The 17,230-nt window shown below is 35.4% G+C and overlaps 1 protein-coding gene across 5 annotated transcripts in view; it reads right to left on the bottom strand.

Annotated features, from left to right (window-relative positions):
* The window catches only part of LOC127978835 (histone deacetylase 9-B-like), a 41,088-nt gene that overhangs the window by 14,082 nt on the left and 9,776 nt on the right, over nt 1–17,230 (bottom strand). For 3 of the 5 annotated variants that reach the window (XM_052583768.1, XM_052583769.1, XM_052583767.1), the window contains 4 exons: nt 6,593–6,807; nt 5,285–5,432; nt 4,312–4,432; nt 4,083–4,204 (listed from right to left, as the gene is read on the bottom strand). In XM_052583768.1, the coding sequence (XP_052439728.1) occupies nt 4,083–4,204; nt 4,312–4,432; nt 5,285–5,432; nt 6,593–6,763 (562 nt within the window). In that variant the 5' untranslated portion in view covers nt 6,764–6,807. Of the gene's footprint in view, nt 1–4,082; nt 4,205–4,311; nt 4,433–5,284; nt 5,433–6,592; nt 6,808–12,223; nt 12,852–17,230 lie in introns of those variants that run through there. The other 2 variants (XM_052583765.1, XM_052583766.1) reach the window with 2 other exon arrangements.

Raw genomic sequence — 17,230 nt, 5'->3', positions numbered from 1 at the left:
TGCTGTAGGTTGGGGGTTGAAGCGAATCCCAATTTTGGAGTGATTTCCAGAATCAGAATCAGAATGAGCTTTATTGCCAGGTATGTTCACACATACGAGGAATTAGTTTTCGTGACAGAAGCTCCGCAGTGCAACAATAATGACAACAACAGAACAAAAAACACAATAAAAGATACAAATAAGTAATTTTGATACCCAATTTGCCATGAAATGCAATTAGTCTAGTTTAGGCTGTGATTGGGTTCATTCAGACCTGGCAACCCTTCCTCGAAATGTTATTTAAAACCGGTTTGTCTACCGTTTTATACTGTTACTGTGTTCGGGTTACAGTTGACCGTGATTGGGATGGTTTTGTTGCACAGATCTGGCAACCCTGAGGTGTACATAACATGTTTGATGTTTCAGCTCATGCATAAAAACATTGTTTTTCCATGTTTTGTATGCAGTGTTTAAACATCTCTAAACGTAAGGTCTGAAACTGTCCAATTCTTGGGGCACAGAGAGGTGTTTTGTGTTTTAATGTCTATCTTTGCTCGTTCTGATCTGCGCTCTGAAACTGGAGCCGCAGGAAGTGGCCCTGCACACCGTCTTGTCAGCGCAGACAAATTATTCCATTGACAAGAAAGCAGGCTGTTTTTCTTCTCGTTTTTTTCCCCTGTCTTTGTGTCGTTCCTGTTGTTTTTGTATCCCCCCTAATGTACCGGACGGGCCTCTTTTTAAAAGCTGTTACCTGAGTTATTGAGAGGGGTTTGGTGCTGATCTCTGAAGCGGCCCGAGGCGGAGCAGACCCCTGCGCTCAGGAAAACTCTCCCTGGAGGTTTGCGGTATTCCGGCCCGCTGAGGCTCCCGGTTTTTTGGCCGTGCTGGAAATTCCGTGAAAACAGTGCTTGGATGGAAACCAGGCCTATTTTTACGTTTCCTTTGAAAGAGGTTTCAGTCTTATCATGGAGTCAGGCGTATCACCTTCCTCTGCAAACTCATCTCGAAATCAGCCTCGCAACCAGACGCCGAAATATGCAGAAAATATCTGATTATGGACCAGTTACTGGAAAAGCAAGCGAGCTTTCAGATGTACTTTTTCATGGTGTTTGCAAAATCAGTTGCACTATCACTAACTCTCAAAAGTTTGAGGTCAGAAAAAAAATCTGAAAGATTTTCTTTTTTTTTTTTTTTTGAAAGAAATGAATAATTTTATTCTATAAGGATGCATTCAATTGTTTTAAATGGCTTATAATGTAACAAAAGATTTCTGTTTCATCAAAGAATCTTGAAAAATAGCACAAAAAATTAAGCAGCGCAGCTGTTTTCAACACTAATAATAATCAGAAATATTTCTTGAGCAGTAAATCATCATATTATTCTGATTTCTGAAGATCATGTGACACTGAAGACTGGAGGAATGATGCTGAAAATACAGCGGAGCATCACTGGAATAAATTACAGTTTACAGTATTTTACAATAGAAATTTATGCAAGCCTGTTAAAATTTTTTAAAGTAATAAAAAACTATAAAGACAATTGTGGACTTTGGAGAACAAAAATCAAAATTGTGATTTAACACAGAATTCTAAATTTCAAAAAATATTTATATCTTGCAATTCTATTTTTTTTTCTCTCAGAATTCTAAATGTATTTTTTTTGTTGTTGTTTAAAAAATAACCCCTCCCCCCACCACAGAATAAAAAAGGTAATTTTGTGTTTTATCTCATTTCCCGGACCTTTCTTCTCCTAATTGTGAGTGTAAACCTCACATTTCTGAGTTTGCATCTTGAAAACGTTTTTTTTTTTTTCAGAATCACAAGAAAAAAAGCAAGAGTTGTGACATAACTACCTTATTTTTCATCCTTTGGCAAAAACAAGTTTCCATAGAAATCAGCTATTTTAAATTGTAATATTATTTCCCGATATTACTATTTTCACTGTATTTCTGATCAAATAAATGCAGCCTTGGTGAACACAAGAGACTTAATCTTACAGACTAAAAACTTTTAAACGGTTTGCATTACTTTTTGCAATATAAGTCAGTATTCATGTAAAACCCTGTGCAGGGATTCAAAGAAATGTCTTAAGCTATACTTTCAATCACATGCATGCAGCTTTGATGAGCACGCCGTTCAACAACATTATACAACCATACCAAGCACAAACTACTGAACGTCACCATCACTAAACGCTCAGACTTTTCAACCTATAGGACACAATTAAACATGCAAAACAATCCCAAAGACAGGAGTTCAAAGGTCAGATGCCCACACTGACCATCCTCTGAGGTGATTCGTCCCTGTACGACCCAAAGCCATCTACTTCCTGTTAACCTCTGTGCTCTGATTAGGGGCCAGAGAGCCGGACCGGTCCATCTCTGCACCCCTCCGCTGCGTGCTAATTGTTTGCAAACCTCTGCACGGGACACAAGAGTGGTCATTCTCACCGCGCTGACCCCAAAACTAAACAGGGTCACTCACAGCTGTGCCCACAGGCCACTGCTCCCAGTGACAAGCTCAGTTGACCCCTGACCCCGGTGATTAAATATCGTCCAGATTCATCTGCAAACATTTAGGCAGTGTCACCTCCGCTGGACCCTGTGACACTCCTGTAAAGATGTTATATTCTGCACACATCAGCTCACTGGGCTCCGTTTCAAAACCTAGTGAGCACCCTAGATAGACGGCATCAGAAATGTGCTGCCTTCTAAGATACGTTCTAAGATGGTTAAACAAACTAAATGCATCCACTAAGATTAGTTTAGAGAATTATTGATTAAAAACCTTTTATTCAATACTATAAAAATGCGGAATATTTTAATATGATTCAAATTAGACCGTTGCCCCAATATTTGCACTGGATTATTATTATTATTTTTTTGTCTTATTTCATATTTGTTTATTTTTATTACCGATATCTACAAATTCTTAAATCAAGATACATATAGGAGAAGAACAATTATTTAAGATGTACAAAAAAAAAAAAACCTGTATTGCAATCAAGTGAGTTGCTTAAAGACAAACACCTGTCATGTGGACAGAAACCATGTTTTCCAGCTGAATTAAGTTTATTTTTCTGTTCCCATTTGGCATATATGTCTTCTTGTTTTAGTAAGCATAAAATTTATAACAATATTTGATAGTTTATAATATTTTAATATTTATATAATATTCTAAGTCTTTATTTCTATTTTATAATTTCATCCTCATGAATATATATATATATATATGTACAGGAATTTATATAAGATATGTAAATATTGCATAAGATATTAAGTCTTGTTTTCTCTTGAATGTTTCTAAATTAAAAGATTTTATGAGGAAAAAAATTTGCCAGTTGGGTATGAAAAAATAATCTTATTTCACCTTTGACCTTAATTTTCTGACCTTATTGGCAGGTATTATTGTCTTATTATAAATTATTATTATAAATAATAATAATAATAATAATAATAATAATAATTCATTTTATTTATTTATTTATTTTTAAACAAGACACAGTATCTAAAATATTTTTTGTCTGCTCAAGTAAATGTTATTATTTTATTTATTGATTTATTTATTTTTATTGATTTATTTATCTAAACAAGACACAGTCTCTAAAATAATTTTACTGCTCAAGTAAATATATCTTTATTCACTTCTTTCTTTTCCTGTCTTTCATATATATAAACAAAAACCTGGCTATGCGTTCTGTACTAGACTAACTGACACTCGTCATGGCACTTGTATTCTGTTGTTGTTCTCTTGTTGATCTGATTGTTTCTATTGTTCTCATTTGTAAATCGCTTTAGATAAAAGCATCTGCTAAATGATTAAATGTAAATGTAAATTTAATATTTTTTACTCAATAGGCAAATACCCTTCATGCTGCCTTCACTACATCTGAAGTGAACATCTAGGCAGCTGAGCTCACTAGGTTTAGAAACAAAGCCATTTAATCTGGATTTACCGAGGGAGACCTCTGTGTATCGATGTATATTCAGATCGCCCTTGCACTGCCCTTCTCCAAGACCCAACCTGAGGACTTCCAAACATGTCTCAGATTAGAGTGATTTTGTAAGGATCATAGGACAGCGTGACCTCTGAACTCTGACCTACCGGTCTTCCTGAGAGGGAAGTCCTCTCTGTAGTCCAGGCCGGAGGTCAGAGGGTATTTGAAGGTGGGCAGAGTCTCTCCTAGAGGAGGTGAGCTCTGCTCTGCAGGACCCCCGTGGGCGGAGCTGTGAGAGATGACATCATCACACCACAAATCCTACTATTGGATTAACATTCACATGGAAAAAAGAAGTCTGGAAGCACAGGTGTGCAGTGGAGGAGGCTGATGTACCTGTACCACAGTTTGAAGCGGTTGAGAGGGTAACCGGCGGCGGACGCTGACGGGTCTTTAGCTGATTTACTCATCAGAAAATCATGCAGCTTCTGACGAACTTCAGTGCTCGCCATCGCACCTGCACAAAACAAGAACGGAGTTAGACTTTATGACAGATTACAGCATCAGAAATCAGCCTGTATGTGATTCTTTTACAGAGTTAAGTTGGAATGGAATTTAACTCATTAAATGCATTTAAAATATAAAAAATAGTTGCATATCCATTTAATATATTTTCAATCTATTTGATCATATTTTTTAAAGCCATAATAATTTTCCTTGCTAGCTGTTTTATCACATTATCTCAAGCTGAATTGTATATAATTTTGTATTTTAATATTCAAATAGAATTTATTTTAAATACAGTTTTAATTATTATTTGAAAATATACTCATTTATAGTTTTATATTTAAATATAAAGTATAAATTAAATATTTATTTCACACATTCATATTTGTATATTTATATTATATATAAAATATAAGCATTTTATATTTTAGATTTAATGTTTAAGTATAATTTTATATTTAAATATTAAATATAAAATTAAATAATTATCTCATTTGTTCTCGTGTATTTCATTGTTTTAAAACCTAATACTACTTATTTGTGATCTAGCCATTTAAAATGTCCCTTTTAAGTATGCTTCTCAAATAAAATGTAATTTTAATCATCTCTAAACTCAAAAAGCAATACTATTTTAATATCATGAATTCAATGCATTTTGATTATTTGATACTCTCACTCAGCTAAAGTTATGAGTACAGCTCAGAGAGAAGAGCCGTGTGCAGAAACAGCGCCACATAGTGGTGAATGAAGCGACTTGCAGGATTAAGTCATAAGGGAAATGTTTATATTATAAACTTATACATGTCAGAGGTATGTCATAAAGACAAATACTACAGGAATGGCTCAAATGAAAGCTCCTCACTGTCTTTAGCTCGCTCCTTCTGTCTGTGAAGCTGGTGTTTCTGTGTGTCCCTCCTGTGAAGCTCCTTGTCGTCCTCCTTCAGCTCCTCTCTGTCCTCCTCAGCAAACAGCTCCTGCTTCTGCCGCAGAGTTAACAGAGCCTGCTGGAGCTGAAACACACAGAGAAATAACCATAAACTTACAGCTTAGATGAAAAAAGGCTGATATTTAAAGATCAAAGTGGCCTCTAACTGCCATGATGATTATAGACAGTGACTCCAGGAAGTATTTGGGCATTTAAAGCACACCTTATGTATGAATATCATGTATGAAATAACAAAACATCACGGTAAGTGGCATTTATTTAGAAAATTGCACAAGCATACTTTCCAAAGATTATGTTTAAAGGAATAGTCCTACCAGAAAGGAAAATTTGCACCCTTAGGCCATCCAAGATGAGTCAGATTTGGAGAAATGCAGCATTACTGTACGTCACTTGCTCACCACTGCAGTGAATGGGTGCCGTTAACAGCTGATAAAAACATCACAATAATCCACACACCCCTCCAGTCCATCGGTTAATGTCTCGAGAACCAAAAGAAACTAATCCATCAATAGGTTTAATTTATTATGGACTCCAATTTTAGACAAAAGCAACGTCTAAACAATGGATTTATTTCTTACAAAGATGCATCTTTTCACTTCTCAGGATATTAAGTGATGGACTGGAGTGCTGTGGATTATTGTGATGTTTTTATCAGCTGTTTGGACTCTCGTTCTGACGGCACCCATTCGGATTCATTGCTGGGCAAGTCATGCAACGCTGCATTTCTCCAAATCTGATGAAGAAGCTTTAACTCATCTACATCCTGGAGGACATTTCTAGCAAATCTGAATTTTTAGGTGAACTATTCCTTTACAAGTCATTGTCCAGATGACCATTACCTTCATAGTTGTGTAATTTACTTGTGTCACACACGCACTCATGCACACACTCACTCACATCGAGAGTAATGTGATTAAGCTCAGTAATTGTTGACAGAGCAGCTCTTTCCTTCAGGTCAGCCAAGTGTCCTAAAACCACACTGACCTGTTTTATAAAGGAGGATCAGCTTCATCCCATCTACAAATATCTGACACAATCAGGGTCTTAATTTGAGTTCGACAGTCTGGCATGCTGATGTCTCTCATTAGTTTCACCGTTCGTTATTATAGTTTCTAAACATATGATTACTGCATTAGCATACTTGAGATTTCTTTGCAGATTGTGCTGCATCTGCACGTGTGTTTACATGTTTTGGGGTGATGGTGAATGAATGAAGGCTTGTACCTTGACGTGCTCCTCGAGCTGGGCCTGATGCTGTCTCAGCAGACTCTGGTGCTGCTTCTGGAACTCAGAGATGAGCAGCTGTTTCTGGATCTGCTGCTGTCTCTGGATCAGAAGCAGCTCGCGCTGTAACTGCTTCTCCCAGTCGTCTGAATCACGCTCCCAGTCCAACATACCGACCTCCGACACACTGCCCACCGCCGACAACGCCTCTGAATCTGAGACAGAGAGAGACAAGACTTCATAGAATACTTTCAGAGTAGATTGGTTTCAAAATATAGTACAATTTAACATTTTATGCATTTAGCAGACACTTTTATCCAAAGCGACTTACAGTGGATTCAGGCTATCAGTTTTTACCCATCATGCATTTCCAGGGAATTGATCCCTCTACCAATTGAGCTACAGGAACACAGTAGCTTTTCCAGTTTCATTTGATACTCTCAAAACAAAAGGTACAAAAGATGGGGCAGTATCTTTTCAAAAGGTACACTTTTGTACCTTTTAGGTACTAATATGGACTGTTTAGGTACAAAGGTGACAGTGACAGCTTTTGTACCTTTTTTTCTGAGAATATAGTTTGATTTATTTTATATTGGCCACTTAAAGAGTTGCCTATAAATGTAGCTATAAGTACTTTTGACTGTAGATTAATACTAGTTAGAAACTGTAGCTTCCCGGGCTGCTTCACTGTTTAAATGAGCTTCTCAAATATTTTCATCTAAAACAAGCTTCTGGTAAACATTGTTGGCAGTTTAACTTAACTAATCTACTGCTGTTGACCTGAAGGATACTTACACAAACTTGCATTGCATTATGAGTTGTTTTCCGACACATTTAAGTGTGCAGTGAGCTTGTAAGTGTTCATTCACAACAAATGCTGTATAAATACCCCAGGTTTAATGCTCATTGCAAACTGATTGTGTCAGAAATGAAGTATCGCCATGTTAGCTGCATCAGAAGATTCATTTAAATAAACCCAGGGGTAGTTAGGGGATTTTTATGGGGTCTATTTCAAATGCCTCTAGTATAAACACGGAGGTATTTCAACAACCTTATTTGCAACAGCCCAAACCTTATTTGAGCTCAATCTAAAGTAAGACAGCATGTGACTGTCACATTTGAGCTGCACTTCGTGTATTTTTACACATGTGAACGAAACAGCGAGAAAAGAAAAGGTGTTTGACGTGCATGTGTGTAGTATATGTGTGAATGATCTGGCCTCGTTCTCTAAAAAAGCTGCGCTGTTAAAACTCACTCGTAAACATGCCCTTAATCTGCCGCCCGAAACGAACGAATAAAACTCTCAGTGCGTTCATCATCAGGCACACAAACACACGCAGGAGGATCAACAAACAACTATGAGATATGTTTTAATATTTCATCTCTTTTAGTATCACCATATCAGTCAGTATCAGATTCTCAGCTGTTTCTTGGATGTTTCTTGTGAAGAAAAGAAATCGCGCAGTTTGAGATTGTGACATAACATTACGAGAAGAAAGTCAAAATTATGAAAACTGACGACTGGCAAAAAATGATGTTAAAAAGTCATTTAAGTCGACATTATAACAATTATTTTGATCCTTAATGTCAAAATTCTGACTTTGTATCTCATAATGTTTTATTTATTAATGTAATTAAGACAGTAGGCTATGTCATAATTTAGATTTTTGCATCATAATATGACTTAGTATATCATTTACATTTTACATATATACATTTTTACTTTGTATCTCTTTATAATTTTTAAAATAATAGATATTTGATGTCACATTTATCACTTAGTATGACTTCCTAGTAGTCATAATTTCGATTTAGTATCTCAAAATCGACACAGTTTGTCATAATTTTGACTTTTTATCTCATAATTATGACCTAATGTGATCATTTTAAATTTTTATCGCATAATGAAGACTCTGTATGTCATAATTGTGACTTTTTCATAATTGTGGTTTTTATCTCACAATTAAGACTTGGTATGCCATAATTGTGACTTTTTTGATCTCATAACTATGACTTGTTTTATCATTTCAATTTTGTTTATCTCAACATTATAACTTAATCTTGCAAATATGACCTATGGGATAAAAAGTGATAAATATGAGAGTGAAAACTAACTTTCAAAACTTTTTGTATCTAATGCTATCTCATAATAATGATTTACCGAATCATGCTTTTTCTTCTGAAGTGAAGGGAATTGTGTTTCCGTACAGAAGATGATCTCAATGCTGTGCTCTGATTTGACAAGCCGGAAATCAAGCTTCAGAAATCTCAATACGAACTTTTTACTCTTACAGTATAATCAATAATTCTCTCGTTTGAGACTATTTTTATTTGTCCTTGAGAATCTTAGGCTAAACATCTGAGACGAAGTTGATTCTTAAATAAAACATGACCAAGCTCTCCATGAAGAAGATCCTTGCTGCGATGAAACCTTCCTCTGGTCGCACACAGTTCGTTATTCTTTGATGGGGTTATGAGGGTGACTATGTAAGAGGCGACAGTTGCAGTTGACTCACGTCCACATTCGGGTGTAGAAATGAAAAGGGCGTTGTGAAACCATCTCTCACTCCATCGGGCCCCCGTCCCAGAATACACAGGCCACCAAAACAGAACCACAACACTGGCCAAAGGTGTCGATCTCGACTACAAAAATACTGCAGCATGTGCTCTGAACGCAATAATAGAGCCGAGACGCAACCCTCTGACTTTCAAAACACGTTTTTTTTTTCTCCTGCTGTTATTCAGAAACAGAGAAAAGAGTGTGCATTATAAACAAAGCCTTCCGGTATGTAGTGACGTGAGGAGTTAACTCAAGACAGAATGATAACCGGGGCTAATCTTAGCATCCTAATGCCTTAAATCCCAAATACAGTGGCTAATGATAGTCGAGCTTGAAGTCAAGAGGCCAGAGCGTCCAACATATGCAGCCGCGGGGCAGTAACGGGACACAGAGGGGTAAATAACTGCCCTCTCACGCCATTCCTAAAGAGGGACGCCTGAGCACAACACAACACAACACACTTGTCAAAAGAGGTTTCTTAGAAACGACAAATCAAGTATGAAGTAAACACGCATCCACCTGCTAAACGCTGATTAGATCTGACAATACTCTACCATTCAGAAGTTTAGTGCTCACAATGAATGCGTTCATTCATTAAAAGTGACAGCCAAGACGTTTACAATATTACAAAAGAGTTCTATTTCAAATAAATGCTGTTCTTTGGAACTTTCGGTTCGTCAAAGGATTCTGAAATGTATCACAGGTTCCACAAAAACCTGAAGCAGGAATAATCAGAAATGTTTCTTGAGCAGTAAATCATCATATTTTCATGATTTCTGAAGATCATGTGACACTGAAGACTGGAGGAATGATGCTGAAAATACAGACATTTAAAAAATATATTCACACAGATAAAAAGCTAGTTTAAATTGCAGTATTATTTCACAGTTTTGCTGTTTTTAGTGTATTTCTGATCAAATAAATGCAGCCCTTGTGAGCAGAAGAGACTTCTTTCAAAGAAAGGTAAAACTCGTACTGACCTCAAACAGTAGTTTATGGTGCTTCATTCATTGGCTGTGTCCCAATTTTTTATACTATCCATGTTAAATAGTGTGCAATATTAACATTTTTGCCTCCAGAAAAAATAGCAAGGAATGCAAGTTGAAAAGAAGGCTAATTGATTGTGATAAAGAGGTCTTTTTTTAATTAACTAGCATTCACTTTCGCATCAGCAGCCATACATTCAGTGCATAGCAGAGATGCTAAATGGACCACACACACACACACACACACACTTGGAGGAACATCTGAGAGAAACAACTCCTCAACAGATGCTAAAAACAGAGTAAAGATCATATCGCTGCACTGTTAACATGATGAGCGATGAGCTGCTAGACTCAATAATCAATAGCTATTTCTGGAGGCACACTACCGTATTTCTCTTACTGCAGGGCAAGAAGGTTTTTGTCTTGTTCTCCTTTACAAGCATCTAAAATCAAGATGTACATTTATTTGAAAAGGAAAATGGCATCAAGTCTTTTTTTCTCAAACAAACACGAATCATGTGTCAGTGAGAGTTTATTTTCTTGTTTTAAGTATAACATGGCACAATGCATGAGGTACTGTGTATCCCACAATGCAATGCACTCAGCTTGACCTTCCATTTCCAGTGTGATGAATGAACCAGAAGTAACACCAGTCTATTAATACCTCCTGCTTGACTCATTTTTAACAAGTTAAGATGGTTTTGCATTTAAAAAAAAACAAAAAAAACATTAGAAATACAAAATAACTGCCACTCTTTTAATACAATTCACAAACTATGTTTATCACTACTATATGTGTTTTTTAATAGTTAGTATGCAGTATATACTTCCTAGTGTTCAGTAGCTAAAACGCCGAAACATTGCAGAAGAGGGTCTGCTGCCATTCATTTGATGTGAATCACTTGCTTTTGAAAACCATTCACTGAATGTGATCTGAAAGAAACCCTGAAGCTATCAGCGGCGTCTGGTTCTAGATCTGTCCTGGTTAAGAGCTGTTGAATCATCCACACACACTCTGATGTGAAATTCCCCATAACTCACAGAGATCTCCATACGAACACAAACTCTTCTCCTCGCTTCTCTCAAGAGCAAACCGTCTGAGCTGCTCTCTACACTCCTGTTATAGCTCTATTCTCTCACCACATGACAACTACTTGTCCTTTTTTAATTTCTCAGAGGAGATGAAACATCTAAGAAAAGGCTGATTTGTAAATGATGCAAATAAAATTCATTTTAAAATTATAAATATTAATGTAACCTGACTTTATATATTGCGGTAGATCAAAGTTTTTAAATGGCAAAAAAACTAAATTGTCATTCTAATTACTTGTAATTCATTTAAAATTACATTTGAGTCATTTAAAAATAAATTACATACAATGTTTATAATTTAATACATTTTGTATTGTACATTATCTGATTGTTTTACTGTGTCAAATTAAAATCAAAATGTTTTTTCTTACACTGCATGTGATTGCTTTTCTTAGATAAATAAGAAATGTTTTAATTTTCATTACTGCAATGTGAAATATTTAAATTATAAAAATGTAAAATTATAGAAATATCAATTATTATTTAAATTACAAATACAAAAATTTGTAATGAATCCAATTTATTTTGATTTGAATTTCAGCTTCAATAATACAATAAAATACCATACAAAACATAAAATTACATACATTTTTATGATTTAAACATTTGTTTTAAGTTCCTAAAACTCCTCAGGAGAACTAAAATTATTTAAAAAATGTTTATAAAACAAGACTAAAAATAAAGTATGTATATGCCGATGGGGTAAGAACATTTAACCTCATTCAAAGGGAAAATAAATATTATCTTTCTCACCCCATTGCCATTTTTAAAGTATAAACTCAGAAACTAACCTTTACATTTGATCTTACTTTACTTCTCAACTAAATGTCTCTTGATTTAAGAATGCTTCGATACTTGTACCGGAAAACAACACAAACAGACTTGACTTTTGCAGTGTAGACAGTGGTGAGAGTTAAAGCAGTGAACATCAACAAACTCATGTGTTAAACACTTCAGCATTGTGTCAGAGGTTCCTCTCGACGGTAGCTGTACCTGAAGCCATGGCCGTGCTGTGAGAGTCCAGGCGTCTCCTGCTCCACTCAGCACTGATGCTGGAGTCAGATTCATAAATGGTCTGCAGCATTGCTCGAGCGTCCTCCGCTCTGGTCCGGTCCGCTCCTGTACACAGTCCTTGAGGTTTCTCTGTCTGTGTCTCTAGCAGGTAGATGAGTTCCTGCCTCTCGACCTCTGCACAGGAAACTGAAGCAGCTTTGTTTCACGCTTTCTCTCTTTGTTACTCTTCCTAACCGCGCTGTCTCTCTCTCTCTCTCTCTCTCTGTGAGGTGCCAAGAATAGCAGCAGGACCAGCCCAGGACAGAAATAGGCCGGGCCAGACCAGGGGAGTAGAGCAGCGGCCAGACGCTCTAAATAGCAACACAAAAACACAGCTGTCTGCCTTCATCTCCTCCCTGCGCTCTCTCTTTCTCCTTTCATTTATCTCTGCATGGGTGCATCGCACGAACAAACCACCAGCTCCAGTTTCACCACAAAACCAGAGGAGAGACATACCAATCTAGGTCTTAGATGAAGAAAATGAAGCCTGCATGGCTGTGTGGTATTACTTTTTATATTTATGAGAATTAAGCACATTTAACATCAAATTCTCAAGACTGATGCAAAAAAAATGGCTTTTGTTGCTTAATTTCTGTTGCACAAAACAATACTCATTTACTTTAAAAAAAAAAAAAAAGCTTATTAAATGATTATTGCACAATTCATGAAAAGTAGATGGATTAAGTCAGAAATAAAAATATTAATGTAATATTACTTTTTGTAATGTATAATTAACAGTTTAGAAATTAATAATTTAATAATTTACTTTGTCAAAAATTACATAAATTCAGTTAAATGTTCAAAGATTTTTTTTTTTTTACATTGCAGCAAATTCTTATGCTTATTATTGTAGTTTATTTTAAACTTAAATTAAAATTAAAAATTAAAAACTGTTTATGTCATTAATGCTGGAAATATTTTCAGAAACATATTTACATTATTTTACAATTACATTAAAATAAACTGAATTAACAAATTATGAATGCAACTTAAATGCTAATGGCATTTTTATTTAGTTCAACAATCATTTTTTTGTAATCATCATCATTATTGTAAAATTTTAAAATTGTATTACAGTACAAAAATTGAAATTACATTCATATTTATATTGTAACAACTTTTTGTACCGTAATACTTTCATATATTTATATTAAATTCAATGCTTTATTATTGAAGCAATATATCATATTTTTTTCACAGAGTTATATAAAATACTTATATAATGCTTCAATTCAAAGTATAATTTTTATATATTTCACTCCGAACAATAAAATTACACGAATGCTTTTTTTTAATATGAATTTTGATCTTTTTTTCTCAAATATCTTAATTTCTTTCCTTTGATCTTTAGGTGAAGCGCAGTCCAGACGTGTTCTTGTCAGGTTTCTCTGTGTTGTTGTGGTCAGTCTTTCTGTCACTGTGTGTTTTTCTTCTGTTTGATCTGCTCTCTGATGCTCTGTCTCGTCTCATCTTCACCTGTTTCTCTCAGCGGTTTAATCTCAGTAAATGCATTAGCAGCACAAACCCGTTTCAAAGGCAGATTGACACAAGCTGTTGACGTTAAGCAGAGCACTTCCTGTTTCCCGAAGCATCCTCAGTAAACAAACAAACATCTCTTTGATTTTCCATCTGCAACAGGACACTCAGATTCAAACCTGATGTAATTGATGTATATCCCCTTAAAACATAAAATTGTGCTGGAATATATATTATGAAAGGACTAGTGCTGTCAAAAGATTAATCACGATTAATATATATATATATATATTTTCTCCTGACGACCTTTTGAATCTCTATCTCGGTTTCTCTTCCTTCACAATACTCCAAATCTGATTTCATGGATTCTTTAAACAACATCATGAAAACACGGTTAAGCCGCACTGTGGGGAAAACACCTGACAGTCAGCCAGTTCAGAAGAAAAATAGGACGTAAACCTCCGGTTAATGACGTGGAAAACCCTCAGGCCTGCTTAATGAATTAGGAAACAGAGGAAAGCTTTTTGTAATCCAGAAAAAGCACAATTCCCAGGAGCGAAACATTCCTAATGTGTGACAGAGATGAAGTTCCTCTGTGGCCGCAAATGTCATCGCAGCTGTTTTCCCAAGCAGTTTCAGTGCAGTTTTCTAAAACATGCATCACCTGGCACCTTAGCACCGGATACCAAAACATGCAACACTTTAGCATTGCACCTGTGAATTTTGTACATGCAAACACTGCTTTCTTGTGACAATAAATGCATGTATTGACTTTTTGGTTAATAAGTGCATGCTCTTGATTATACATCATTGTTACTTATACTGAGTGCTTAACTCTTGAACACACACACACACACACATGCACGCACACACACACACACACACACACACACACACAGACCTATAGCTTTCCTGATCTTCCTCTCCAGACAAAACAATGGCAGTGTTATAAAATAGGTCATCTGCACAGGTCGCTGACAGAGAAACAGACACTCCCGAGGTAAAAGGGGACAGATAAAAATAACCACGCCTGCAAAACAGCCTGTTCTATCTATAAAGACCAGAGTGTGTGTGGAACAGAATACAAGTGTACTGAAAACTGTTATGCACAGTATGCACTAATCATTTTCAATGTTTCATGTGCTACTCTGGCATTATCTACTCTATTTGGGTAGATAGAATATGTGGAGCTATGCATTATGTAATGATAAACATTTCAAACAGCAGTTGTCAAATGATGTCATTCTGTTTAATCCAAGGAGTGGTAACAATTATCTCGAAACTAACAAAAAAAAATCCTATTTTGCCTTTTTGATTATTACATTTTGGCAGTCTAACCAATTCAGACTCACTGGATTGAGACCATCTACATATCAGACCTCATGACACGCAGACAAGACACACATAACACAAAAATACACACATGCTCGTGAACACAGCGCCTTCTTGAGGCTAAAATACTCAAGTGCATGTGGCTTTTGTGAAGTACAGGTGGAGATATGATGCAAACCAGATGTGTGTGCTTGAGCTACTGTTCAGAAGGGAAATTAATACTTTTGTTCATACAGAATACATTAAATTGTTCAAAAGTGACAGCAAAGATGTTTATTATGCTACAAAAGTTTCTAGTTCAAAGAAATGCTGTTCTTTTCAACTTTCCATTCATCTGTGCATCTTGAAAAATAAAATGTATCAAAGTTTGAACAAAAATATTGTTCAGCACACCTGTTTTCAACATTGATAATAACCAGAAGTGTTTCTTGAGCAGCAAATCAGCATATTAGAATGATTTCTGAAGATCATGTGACACTGAAGACTAGAGTTATGATGCTGAAAATACAGCTTTGATCACAGAAATAAATTACATTTTACAAAATATTCACAGAAAACAGTTCAATTAAATTGTAATAATATTTAACAATAAGTTAAAATATTACTGACCATTTGATAATTTAATTTATAGTCTATATTTTACTGATAACTTAAATGTTAAAATAAATTTTACTGGAATAATTTGAAGAATGTTTCATTTGCATAGAACGTGTTGTCTTTCTTAATGCTGCAATGCACCTTCGCATAAAGTGAAAAATTGATACTTGAGAAATCGATACCAACTAATTCAGCACCTTCTCTAGGGACAGCGCCTTTGTAACGTCCAACGCACACTCTTAAGAAAAAAAGGTTAATTGGAGTTCTATATAGAACCATAGGGTTCTTTTTTGACCACAGCTGCTGTGCTTCCCCCGAACTGATTCAAATGATTCGCGATCCCCAAACTGACTCAAATGATTCGCGAAACCGCTTTGAACTCCCTAACTGACTCAAATGATTCGCGATCCCGCTCCGAACTCCCGAACTGATTCACATGACTTGCGATCCCCAAACGGACTCCGAACTCTTTGACCACAGCTGCTGTGCTTCCCCCGACCTGACTCAAATGATTCGCGATCCTGCTATGAATTCCCGAACTGACTCAAATGATTCGCGATCCCGCTATGAATTCCCGAACTGATTCAAATGATTCGCGATCCCGCTATGAACTCCCGAACTTTTTTTTTTCAGTTCCATCACACAAAGACTGAGCAGAAAAACATTGCACATCTCAAAGCATGCAAAACATAACTGTAGCAACAACAAAAATTACAATTGAATACAAATAAAGACAAATAAAAATAAGAAGACAAAAAAAGATACAAATTAAATAAATAAAAAATAAAAACTGCATTAGGGAAATTACGTAAATTTGAAAAGCTTTAGAATTTGTATTGCTTTTAAAAGCTTCTTATTTTTTTGATCTTATATTAGAAAGGGTTTCAAAATATATTTTTTAGATCAGTGTTACAAAATGTAATATATGATAGTTTCTTTTAAAATACTTTTGACTTATGAATATAAAACTTTGCTAAGATAATTAACAGATTAATAATATACATATGTTTATCAGAAAAAGATGGGTTTTGATAACAAAGTAAAATATCATGAGGTTCTAAATTAAGGGCTTTGTTTATTTATTTATTTATTTTTTGTTATGTCTATTTTTAAAGTCAACCCAAAAAGAAATAGACCAAGGGCAATAGAAGAATAAATGTTCAATTTGCTCAACAGATGCATTACAAAAGGTACACTTATCACAAACACTATGAATATATATGCTAACAACCGCATTTACAGGATAACATCTGTGAATAATTTTGTCAAGTACTTCTTTTACTTTATTAGAAATTACATATTTATATGGCAGCATCCAAATGTTGCGCCAATATATACATTGAGGTTTAAGCCATTTTGATTTACATGGAGGACTGGATCCAACATTAAAGGAGTTTCTTATAAAACTATTATTAAAACGCTTGTCAAAAATAGAGAGACCATTTACAAAAAGTTGGAGATTTTGTTGGCTTGTATTATTGATATTTACATCAGAGGATTTGGTTAAAATTAGTATGCCACTATAGGAATAGCCTTAATTAC

The sequence above is a fragment of the Carassius gibelio genome, chromosome B19 (genome assembly GCF_023724105.1).
Source record: "Carassius gibelio isolate Cgi1373 ecotype wild population from Czech Republic chromosome B19, carGib1.2-hapl.c, whole genome shotgun sequence".
Taxonomy (NCBI): Eukaryota; Metazoa; Chordata; class Actinopteri; order Cypriniformes; family Cyprinidae; genus Carassius; species Carassius gibelio.
This window is presented reverse-complemented; position numbering and strand designations above follow the sequence as displayed.